At 42.6% G+C, this 12,611-nt stretch overlaps 1 protein-coding gene across 1 annotated transcript; it reads left to right on the top strand.

Moving 5' to 3' along the window:
- Positions 1-1,798: 1,798 nt before the first annotated feature.
- LYSMD3 (LysM domain containing 3) lies at positions 1,799-5,840 on the top strand. Its single transcript, XM_065406617.1, has 2 exons — positions 1,799-2,056; positions 4,741-5,840. Exons 1-2 carry the CDS (start codon positions 1,799-1,801, stop codon positions 5,401-5,403), a joined length of 921 nt encoding a protein of 306 aa, XP_065262689.1. The 3' UTR covers positions 5,404-5,840.
- The last annotated feature ends 6,771 nt before the right edge of the window (positions 5,841-12,611 follow it).

Genomic DNA, 12,611 nt, shown 5'->3' with positions numbered 1-12,611 from the left:
TCCTCCTCTCTGGCCCCTGTCCTGGAGCAGCCTGGCTGTACCCCAAACTCATCCCCAGCCCTGTCCCATCCCAGAGCCCACACCCCCAGTCAGAGCTTTCTCTCTGCCCCCCCACCGCACCCTCAACCCTCTGCCCGAGCCCTGAGCCCCTCCAGCACCCCAAACACCTCATCCCCAGTCCCAGCCAGAGCCCCCACACCCCAACCCTCTGCCCCAGCCCTGAGCCCCTCTCACACCCCAAACCTCCCATTCCCAGCCCCTGACAGAGCCCTCACCCCAACTCTCACCCTGAGCCCCCCCACACTCCAAACCCCTCATCTGCAGCCACAACCCACAGCCCTCACCCCTGCACCCCATCCCTCTGCACCCCTCCCATCCCCAAACTCCCTCCCAGAACCTGCACCCCCTCCCTCCGCAACCCCTCCCATCCCCAAACTCCCTCCCAGAGCCTGCACCCCAATCCCCTGCCCCAGCCTAGGGCCTGCACCCCAGACTGCCTCCCTCACCCAAACTCCCTCCCAGAGCCTTGGGCGGGTGGGGGGGGCAGAGTTTGGGTGGGGGCGGGTTCTGGGCACCACCAAAATTTCTACAAACCTGCCATCCCTGATCCTGCCCTGCAAACCTGAACTCCCAGCATTCTCAGGACACATGCTGATCCCTAGTGGCCACTGCTGATATCCAGCACCTCCCTCCTCTCTTAACCTGTGAGTCCCTCTCTGGATTAAAACTGGACGGGAACCAAAGAACATCTTGGAAGCAACATTACCAGCCCAAGCAGTCAAAAATCATGAGTTGACCCCCCAAAATCACAGGCTCTACCACCGCCCCTTCATTCATTCTTCGGCGGCAAGCCCTTCCCTCCGAGAGGGACTGAGGGACCCACCGCTGAATTGCCGCCGAAGAGCTGGCCCTGGGGGAGGGCGAAATTTTATATTCTTGCCTCAGGCGCAAAAATACCTAGTTACAGCTCTGCTGGGCAGACCTGGGACACCAAGTTAACTCACTCGAATTGTTTAGGGCCGGGTTGAGGCTGGAGACTCCGCACCATCCAGCAGCATTTTATAACGTGGGCATAACTTTGCAGTTGAGCTCGGGTCCAGACACCGTGCCTGCTGTGGGGCCAAAATCACCCCACCCCGACTGGTATCTCTTGCAACCCCCCAGGATCCTGGGGCCAGTCTCGTGATCTCTAGACACTCGGAATGGGCACCGCTGCCAGGCGCCCTGCCCCAGCGCTTGGCTAGGGGAACCCGGGGGCACGCCTGTTCTAGCCCTGTTGCGGCTGCGCTAGCTGTACGGCCCTCGGCGAGCAGCTCCCGCCCCCGGAGCCCAGGGAACAGTTGACTCCCGTTCTACAGCGTCCCTTACTCAATGCGCATGCGCAGCTGGGCCCGACGCGCAGGCCCCTTTAAGAGCGCTGGGGGCGGGGCTGCTTTGCAGACGTGGCGGCCGCGACAGGCCGCCCCGCGCGGAAGGCGCTGATGAACGGCGGCCGCCCGGCGCCATTGCCATGAAGAGTTCCTGGGGGAGCGGCAGGTAAGTGTTGTCCCCCGCGGGCCGCCCTGAGCCCCGCAGAGAGGGACCGGCACGGCCGCCCTAAGCCCCGCGACCCCTGGCATCGGGGGGGCAGAGCCTCGCCCCGCCCCCAGTGTAGCGCCACATGAGCAGCGCCGTGCGCAGGCCCCGGCTAGGCGCCCGGAGGCAGCGCCGCGGGTGGGCGAGGGGCGCTGGGCGCGGTTGAAGGCTTTGCCCCGGGTGGCAGGTGTTTCTCTGTTGTCGTTAGAGGCTTCCCGAGAGAATGGCCGGGAGGAGCCAGCCCCCAGCCGGAGCCCTGCCCGCCGCGGGCAGCAGCCGCGCGTACCCGTTTGGAAACGGTCTCCAGGCGGACAGCGAGGCGCAGGAGGAGGACGGGGAAGTGTCCGAGCTGCGCCCAAGAGGGAGGGAGAAGGTCCGACGAAGTACCTCGCGAGACCGGCTGGATGATATTGTGCTACTAACGAAGGACATCCAGGAAGGCGAGACTTTAAACGCGATAGCGCTGCAGTATTGTTGCTCGGTGAGTCTCGTGTACAGAGCGGTTCCCAGCGCGGTTTGTATTTTTGCCCACGAGCCGCTCAGGCCCAGCGGAGTGTTCCCTACAGAAACTACACAACACGAATGCTAAGTTGCGTGATATTTAAACCCCAGAAATAAAGAAATGTCCAAGTTAAGGCTGACAAGGTGTGTGAGGTAATACCTTTATTGGACAGCTTCTGTTGGTGAGAGAGACAAGCTTTTGAGCCATACAGCGCTCCTCTTCGGACCTGGAAAAGGTACTGGGAATGAATGACTTAAAGAAATGCTACAAAATATTAGTATATGCCTTACGATATAGAAAAAGGTTTTAGTGTTTTAAACTATTGGCTTGGCTATAATGATCTTGAATGTATACACAGTAGCACCTTTCATCCAAATGGAACCTAGAATGTTTAAAAACTTTACTGTGTGTAAAATATGCTGACATTGCACATCTTTGAACTATAGCTCCCTCTGGGGGTGATATGTGACAACTCTTCAACAGCACATAAGAACACAACAAAAGGACTTAATGTTGTAAGTTGTGTATTGCAGTCATATTTTCATTCCAAATCTTCATACCACATTTTACAGATTATATTCTTGAAAGCATTTCCTGGATATTATGCATTTTGGAAAAAAGTGTGGTGTGTCTGAGAGAGAAGGTGAGGCTGCATCTGAAGTCTGTACCACAGTGCATAGCCACAAGTGGGCAGACTTGTAATAGAGCAACCTGTATGGAGACGTTTCTTGATTTGGATGCCTAACAGTATAACAGCAGTGCTCACTAAAAGTTTTCATATGGTACTTTAATTTTTTAAAAAGAAAAATAGATAAGAGAAAATAAGTAACTTTGTTCTCCAGGACTCTGAAATTCTGAAGACTAGCCATAAATGGGTATTAGCACATGTAAATAACATCACTAGGAGCTATTTGTCCAGACACCACTTACCTCCCTCCCTATGCACTTTAGGAAGGCCAAGAGAACACTCTTCTTACATGAGCCTTAGGGTGCTGCCAACTTTGCAACATCTCCAGTTTTAGGATTTTAACTTGCATGAGTAGTGTTTAGCTTCTTGGCAGTCTTGCATAGTCTACTAGTATTGAGCCAAGGGCTTCTGCAGAGCTCTTGCCTCAGCTAAAGGGAACCTTCAGTACACTTCTCACTTTGTAGTTAAACTATCTGTACGTGTGTGGTAGTATAGCCTTCTTGACCAGAGTAGTGAGAAACTTGTACAAAATCTGAGCTACATTTGCTCATGCAGCTTTCAAAAGCTCATAACTTGGTCAATAAAAAACAATTTTCTAGGGAATGCTCAGAGGTGTTCTTATATGGCTTTTTTTCATGCAAAATGTAAACTTTCAACTCTCTAGCCATTTTGATTGTAAAGCCGTTTTTAAAAAAAAAAAAAAAAAACCTGGTGAGTGAAGCAGAAACCTTATTTACTTGTTCTCAGCTGTTTTGCTCCTATTCTCGGGGTGGGATTGGTGGGGAGGGAAGAGAGCCTGTCTACAGAGACCAAGCCTGAGGAACCTTCAGCTTGTAAGATGAAAAGCTTTAAAAAGTTAAGTATCTGAACACTTGATTTAACTGAAAAAAAAAATTTTTTTTTCCCCAAAACTACCCCTTCTTTAATCATTTTCTCTCCTCTCCCTCTTCTCTGTACCCTTCACAAGCTTACTTTTTGTAGTTGTTTGTAATATAACCTGTTCTGGAATATTTTTTGCAAGAGTTAATAAGTGGAGCTCTTAAATCTGTAGGAAACCCTGCCCTTTCTCAAAGAAAGGGGGGGGGGGGGGGCCGCAAAGGAAGACTTAATGCCCTGAGTTATGCCTATTGTTGCACTTGGCAATACAGAGGCAGAGAAGAAAGAACTATACTAGATGAATGAGGGTAATTTTGTAAAGTAGGAGAACTTCTATCTACCTAGATGTTCCCGAACAGGGGTCGGCAACCTTTCAGAAGTGGTGTGCCGAGTCTTCATTTATTCATTCTAATTTAAGGTTTTGTGTGCCAGTAATAGATTTTAACGTTTTTAGAAGGTCTCTTATATATTATAGACTTATAAAACTAAACTATTGTTATATGTAAAGCAAATAAGGTTTTTAAAATGTTTAAGAAGCTTCATTTAAAATTAAATTAAAATGCAGAGCCCCCCGGACCAATGGCCAGGACCCGGGCCGTGTGAGTGCCACTGAAAATCAGCTCACATACCGCCTTTGGCACGTATGCCATAGGTTGCCTACCCCTGGTCTAGAATAACCAAACCACATTTGACAGTAATAGTATGTCTGTTTGCAAAGCACTTCATAAACTAATGGTCATCATTTCTTTGAAAGGGAGGGAGGAGTATTATTTCCATTTTCATAAATAGTTATTGAGACACAGGTTGAGTGACATTTTCCCCCCAAGTTCAGAGGGAGTCAGGGTGATTATTTGCATTAGAATACAGTTCCTGCCTTCCAGTCTGTACTTCAGTTCTTGTCTGTTTCAAAAATTTTGTTTGTATTTGGAACTCTTTGATTCCATGTCTTGCATCAAAATATTTTCGATTGGGTTCCATTTATAATGTGGGATTTCCTTTTTTAGGGGTGTACCCTGTCACTCAGGGAGGCTAGAGCTCTTCTTCAGGTTTAATAAACCTTTCATATTGTTTAAACTACGTTGCGTTTTTTTTTTTCCAGGTTGCAGACATCAAGAGGGTCAATAATCTTATCACTGACCAGGATTTTTTTGCACTGAGATCTATCAAAATTCCAGTGAAGAAGTTCAGTGTATTGACTGAAACGCATTGCTCTCCAAAAGGCAAGCAAGTTTCAAGACCTTTATCATCTACTCAGTTTTCCCCAGAATTCCAAGGAACATCACCAGCTTCTGATTCATTTTCCTGTAATGAGACTGTAGGCAACTTCTTGAAAGAAGTGGATCGCGATATAGAACAAATAGTAAAGTGCAATGATACAAAAAGAGAGAATCTTAATGAAGTTGTTTCTGCCTTATCCGCACAGCAGATATGCTTTGAACCTGATGCTAAAACCAAAAAGCGGAAAGATCCCTATTACGGAGCAGACTGGGGCATAGGATGGTGGACAGCAGTGGTGATAATGTTGGTGATTGGCATAATAACTCCAGTTTTTTATCTCTTATATTATGAGGTTTTAGTGAAAGTGGACGTTAGTCACCATTCTACAATGGAATCTGCCCACTCACTAGTCACAGCACCATCGCAACAAAAACAAATTGAAAATGGAATAAATCCAGCAAACATTATGAATGTTGAGAGTGAGGAGGAGCTTCAGCATTACAATGGAAAGTCCCAGGAGACTGTTCATAGACATATAACATAACTTTCACATGAAGAGAGAAACCGTATAGAATGCGAAATGCATCTGGAATGCAAAGAATAGATATTAATGATGTATACATTCCTTCTTTTTGGGCAGTATTAAAGTACAAGGATGCTTTGCTTCCTTTATTTAAATAGTTGTGGGAACCTGCCATATTTACATAGGAAATAATCCTTCTGTGGGTCATTTAAACTGTCAAGCATGTTGACAGATGACATTACCAGATTTAATGTGAGGTTGTCATGCTATAAATGTGTATGTAAACAGGTATTTTTGAAAGGCTTTGCACTTTTTTCTATTTAAATATAACCTGTTTTGTTTTTAATTAACGATTGCTGTTAAGGTGCAGTTCTGACAAACATGAGATAAATGAGTACAGTTGACTATAATTTGCTATGTGAAAGCATCTGCTTCAGCATGTTTAATTTTAAAAATAAATATTGTTTCATGCTTTATTTATAATATATTTAATGGTACATGCTACATGGGCTATCTTAATATCCCAGTTTATGGCTATCAACTGAAGAGATCTACTTCCCACTTCATAATATATACCACTGAATACATATTTAGTGTATGGCTGGTGTAAATTCTGTGTGTAAAACCTTTTCCATATATAAAGTTCAAACTACTTTTTTCCTTAGATCAGCGTGAGACTTTCTGAAAGGAAAATGAATATATTGGGCTGAGAGCTACTGTTGACTAACTAGAAAGATGTACTAAATTAAGCTTCGTTGACTGATAGGGCACTGCTTATGTTGAACTTTTTTTGCACTATAACTACTGCCTTATATAATAGACATCAAGTGGTGAGATTGCAAAGACATTTAATAGAAGTTTGTGAGCTTTTCACAATCCGTGCACAACCAAACAGTTTATTAAATTCATCCTTTTTGAGTATAAGCAAATTTACTTTACTACAACTAAGGCCCAAAGTTCAGACTGGGTCTCATTTTCTGCTGCAATCCAGTCAATAGGCTCATAAGCCCTCTTTTTAAATGTACTTCAAAAGCTTGCTTGAGGTCACTTTGTGTATAAGTGAGCTATGCTCTGATGCCTAAACACAATCCAGTTGTTGAGACAGAAGTCCTTGTCCTGTGTAATAATTAGCTGCTTAAATTTGAATAATTAGAAATTGGCTAAATAACATGCCTTTTTCTGTTCAACTACTTGTATGAGAAAACAATCCAAGAGATGTAGCATTTCCTTCCATACCTTTTTTGTATTATTAAGGAAATGTCACTCTCCTAGTTACATCTTGCAGTGCAGAAAACTGGTTTTCCTCAGTTGAAACAGCTGGTGTTTTCAGGTGTCTGAGTGGATGCATACGGTAATATGTAGGAGGGCTTCAGAAGCACCACTCTTTTTCAACTCACTCCCACAACATTTCAGAGGGAAACCCTGTGGCATCTAGAAGAAAAATTTGGCCTGCAGTGAGGGTGCAGCTACTGGAAGTACCTTACTGCCCCCATGATCCTTGTCAGCCTCTTGTGCTCTTAAATTTCTTCCCCTGAAGAAGGCTGGTCCCTGCATTTAAGCAGTCACCTAAATTTTGCCTAAAAGTTACAGCTAGTGAAGAGGGAAATTAGTTTTGAACTTACTAATTTTTGTTTAAAGAGGAAAGTGGAGGTAGTTATGTATTCCTTTATAGGGATTTATTAAAATATGAATTAAGATAGTGCCTATAACTTACACTAAATCCCATCATATTTGCCCCCTGAAGCAAGGTTCTCACTGTTATCCTCCACTCATAATTATTTCACCATATGAGTAAATGGATAGGCTTTGGCAGCAAAAGAGACTTGAGTGAAAAATACTTCTTTTCAATGTTATATTTTGTATTTAAACAGCATCTTGTCCAAGTGTACAGTATAAACAAGTGATTCTGAGAAATGGACATATTTTTAAAAGATGCAGTACTTACAAACACTTTCTCAATTTAGAAATTCTGATGTCTTGCAGATTTTAAGGAGGGCAAATGCAGTTTATTGTTAAATGAGGCAAACATGGTTAACTGACTGTATTTTTATTTAAAAATTGTAAAACTTGACAATACAAAAATTGCATTTTAAGGCTCAAGTGGTCTAAAATTTGGCAGGTGGAAGTACACTTTGATCCTGTGAATTTTTATTTTGAAGCTATTCTGAATTGTTTGATAAAGTGGCTGCGCTCAGAAGAATTTGATCATGCAAAATTTCTTCCAGAGAAGACCAAGCTAGCTATACAAGTAGGAATTATTTAACATTTGTTTTAGAAATAGTTATAAAAACTTTTACAAACATAATGGGTCAAAACATTAAACAGTTGAAGTTTAGAAACAGTTGAGATTGCTTTAATCTAGGATTTCAACATTACTTTGAAGGTGCCTTAATAGAAATCGTATCTGTGTAGGATCTGGAACTCTTTAAGCATAGAATACAATTCTGTGCTCTGAACGAACTTAGGCTTGCTCTTTTTGCTTGCCTTAACTAACCTCTTGTCCCCTATGTCAATGATTAGTTTTGGAATTACAAAATGTTAAGTGCTTTATAATGTCAGAGATTGGTCCTTTCATCACAATAAAAAACTCAAGAGAATTATTAACAAGCTGAATAACATGAAATGAGCTTGTTTGGGATTTTCAAAAGATACGTTGCATACTAGTTATTTTCAGTAAGTGTGACTCATTGCATACACACATGAGCAGACAAAAGAAAATATTAAATTGCTAATATTTTGGTAATAGATTATAATGGTCAGATTTGGTCATATCTGAAAGGGTTCTATACTGTTAAAATACAAGTAAAGAGACATCGCTACTTATGTTGCTCTGTGGCATTGTATACTGAGAGCCTTTGTTTAGTTACGTCTCATACAAGTCAAATTTGTGTGTTTTATTTTAAGGTCTGAGAAGGCTTGTGACTTATTGTCAATGAGTACTTCCTAAAAAAATGTGTACTGCAGCAAAGGCATAAACTTTATCTTTTAAAGTCATTTTTGAAAAAATACTTAAGAAAAAACTGTTCTTTTGAACAACATTCCATTAGCTTATATAACAACATTTTTAAGAGCAGAAAGTTAATTTTATCAGAGTCTGACATAGGTTTCCCTTGAATATAGGACTCCTGTTAGTACTAAAGGGAGTTGCTTGCATGAATTTCAATTTGCTTCTCTGTGGGCAGCCTTGTTCTGTTGCAACTGTACTATCTTTTCCAAACTACGATGACAGATACTGCAGTATCAGTTATTTACCTGTAGCAGTAAATAACTAGCTGATTGCTCTTTGTGATACAGATTTACATTTAATAGTTAGTGAAGTGGTAAAGCCAGACTCCTGTCAAAACTGTTTTAACAGTGAAGTTGGAATTGTAAAGAAATTTATTACATGGTGCATACAAGTGAAGAATCATGCTTTAGATTAAATACAAAACATGGTTTGCTCAGGAAGTCAATTTTTAATCTAAGTGCATATTGCACTGTTGGCACATATGTAAATGTTTTATTTAAATCTGATATATTTTGGAGTACACTACCACAAATGGTCTTTGTATAACAAAGTATTTTATACAGGATCAAAATGTAATTAGATGTGAAATAATGCAGTGCTGAAGATGTAAGCCTCTTATTAAATCTTTTGTTCCTGTTACTTGCTTCATCGTTTTGGGAGAGCTCTGAGCATTCTAATAAAATATTTTTGTGTGCAGCAAAATGTGAACTTGAGAGCATGTTCTTGTCCCTGCATCTGCTTTCCTGAGGAACTTGCACACTTGTCTCTCAAGCTGATATTGATTAGCCTATGTACAACCTCAAACTAAACTCCTAGGTTGGCGAATATCTCTGTTTATATGTTGTGTAGAGCTCAGTACAATATTTACATCTATTATGTATTATGATATTATAGTATGGTTATTCACCCCCTATTGTATGAGTAGACTCTCGATTTCAGATAAATGACTGCCTTTGACCTACCTAAAAACCATGAGGTGCGTGAGGAAGCTTTAAAAAACAGGCCCAAGAAAAGTAACCCCAGTTATTAGTGAAGCTAATTTTCAGATGCCAACATTTTCACAGGCTGGCAAAACTACCTTTCTGGTGGTATACTATACTACTTTCACCTGCCACTGTCCTAGGAATTTGCAGCTGAAATCCTATTTTACTTTGTAAAATAATTATCCGGAGTCAGAAGTTTTCTTAAACCCAAGTAAACAATGTTTTGTTCACTCTGCTAACATTGGGGAATATTAATCATATTCTAAATAGTTAAAGGGACTGTGCCAATTTGGAATGCTATCTGAAAAGTAGTTCCAGGTTTCATGTAGACCCTGAACAGTATAGTTTAACTCTCTCATCTTCATCTTTCCCTATAAGAAGTAGACATTCACAGGCATGCTGCTAAGTTAAATTCTTGTATCCGACCCTGTTCAACAGAGTGAACAATCAATATAATTTTACCAAGCTTTATTCTTAAAGGGCTGTGCTAAGGTATGGTCATGCTTGAAGTGGTTTGCTGCATGGTTATCTGTATTCGCCACCAGCCATGGTAGCTGCTATAGCCATAATAGCCACATTTCTCCACATGGAGAGTGGGGAGGGGAATGCAACATCTTCCCCCCGCCCCCCACCAGTTGTGCAGGGATGGAATGGAAGGAGGCCTGTCCAAACGGAAAGCCATAAATGGCTCCAGGATCATCTGAGTACATGCGGTACAATGCACAGATGGCAAAAAGCTACCAGTAAGTTATTGGTGCCTTGAGACTGATCACTGAAAGGCAGCTTTGGGTTCAAGGCTTGACTACAGACAAAAAATGGCAGGAAGGGTATCCTCATACTTAAATTGGCTAACAAAATATCCTTGATCAGCACAACCATATTGTTTTCAGTAAACTACATAAGCAAATTCTCCAAGTCACTGGGACCTGAGCAGGGTGTGTGTATGGGAGATATTTACCTGTAATGTTACACCTCATCTTTCTCCACATTCTGAAAACACACTTTTATAAATGCAGTTTAAAGTACTATTTCCTATGTGTCTTCATGTTGGTTGACACTGGTGTGATTCCTGGTTGCTGGCAGAGTCTGGAATTGTTAGGAAATAACTTCAGTCTTCATGGTGCTGTGCAGGAGACAATGGTGTTGTAGAGAACATCAGTGACCTCTACTGATGACCCCATTCCTGTACACTCAGGCCCTCAAATACCCTCCTATTCTGCTGCTGGTACCAAAAACTCCAAGAACAAGACAACTTACCCTGAGCTGGGTTCAGCTAAAGTCTATAAACCAAGACAATGTCTTTTTAGAAGATACATGACAGCTCAAACAAAACTTATGAGCTTGATCTGGTAATTAGTGGATTAGATTCCATGGCCTATGGAGGAGCTCAGACTAAATCATAACTGTCCCTTCTGGTCTTAACTGTTCATGGAGATGGGGGAACCTACCTGCAGAAAGGATTATCTGGACAAGTATGAATTGATGTCCCAAACATCAGAAGAGAGTTGAAGAAGCTCAGCTGCTGCATCTTGAAGCCATTCCCTGCTCTTCCTCTTGACTATAATTTTTTTGGTGGAAAGTCATTTCTGAACATGTTAAATCTTACTGCCTTGTGTTGGACAATGAAATAAGGTGGTTGTGACGGGTTGGATCACAGAAACCCCCTTGGGAGCTGCCACCCAATGTGCAAAGACTACCCCTGCTTCTGTTTTCCCTGCCAGCTCAGGATTCCAGCACCCTGTCTTGCTGAGCCAGACACTCCCGTCTGCTCTAACAAAGACTCAGGGTCTGAATCACTTGTCCCAAAGCTGCAAGTTTACCTGAAAACCAGCTCACAGGAGTGTGCTTGTCTTTAGCACTCAGATGCCCAACTCCCAATGGGGTCTAAACCCAGATAAATCCGTTTTACCCTGCATAAAGTTTATGCAGGGCAAACTCATAAATTGTTCGCCCTCTATAACACTGATAGAGAGATATGCACAGTTGTTTGCTCCCCCAGGTATTAATACATACTCTGAGTAAATTACTAAATAAAAAGTGATTTTATTAAATACAGACAGTAGGATTTAAGTGGTTCAAAGTAGTAACAGACAGAACAAAGTAAGTCACAAGCAAAATAAAATAAAATGCGCAAATCTATGCCTAATCAAACTAAATACAGATAATCTCACCCTCAGAGATGCTTCAGTAAGTTTTTCTCAGACTGGACACCTTCCAGGCCTGGGCACAATTCTTTCCCCGGTACAGCTTTTGTTCCAGCTTAGGTGTTATCTAGGGGATTCTCCATGATGGCTCCTCTCCCTCTCTGTTCTCTTCCACCCCTTTATATATCTTTTGCATAAGGCGGGAACCCTTTGTTCCTCTGGGTTTCCATCCCCTCCCCCCACTGGAAAAGCACCAGGTTAAAGATGGATTCCAGTTCAGGTGACATGATCACATGTCACTGCAAGACTTCATTACTCACTTGCCAGCACACACATATACAGGGAGACTCACAGGTAAACAGCCATCTGCAGACAATGGGAGTCATCAAGATTCCAAACCATCATTAATGGCCCACACTTTACATAATTACAATAGGCCCTCAGAGTTATATTTTATATTTCTAGTTTTAGATACAAGAGTGGTACATTTCTACAAATAGGATGATCACACTCAGTAGCTTATGAGCTTTGTAATGATACCTTACAAGACACCTTTTGCACAAAGCATATTCCATTTGCATTATAGTCACTTATTATCATGTTTTTATAAAACCATGTAGACTGCACAACGTCACACCCTCCTCCTGAACTTACTGCCAGAGACTTGGACACTGACCATGGCGGAGGCAGTATACCTAAAATTCGTTTTTGGGCTCCCCTACTGGGCAGACACTCCTGTATCCCCCAAAAGGGAAAGAGACCCTGACCCAGCTGTAGGCTCACAGCTACCAGCTATGAGGGACCTTTCGCTGGCCAGCAAAATCCCCCCCCTTTCACTCAGGTTGGGTTTGCTTCCAGCTAGAGTCCTTGGGGTTTGTTCCCACCGCAGCAGTCACCAGGACCCCAACTTCCAGCTCCAGGATACATGTCTCTGTGCACCTCTTCCACTCCATTACAGCCAGGTCATGCTTCTGGGTCTTACTTGCTTTGTCTCTTAAGTCCAGGCTGGTGGGCAGCCTTTTCTTTTTCCAGGTCAGCCTTTTTCCAGGCAAATTGTACATCAATTTCCATTTGTTTTCCCTTGAGACCATCACT

This window comes from Emys orbicularis, chromosome 6 (assembly GCF_028017835.1).
Source record: "Emys orbicularis isolate rEmyOrb1 chromosome 6, rEmyOrb1.hap1, whole genome shotgun sequence".
Taxonomy (NCBI): domain Eukaryota; kingdom Metazoa; phylum Chordata; order Testudines; family Emydidae; genus Emys; species Emys orbicularis.
Note: the sequence above shows the minus strand (reverse complement) of the source record. Positions and strands in the feature narration are given on the sequence as shown.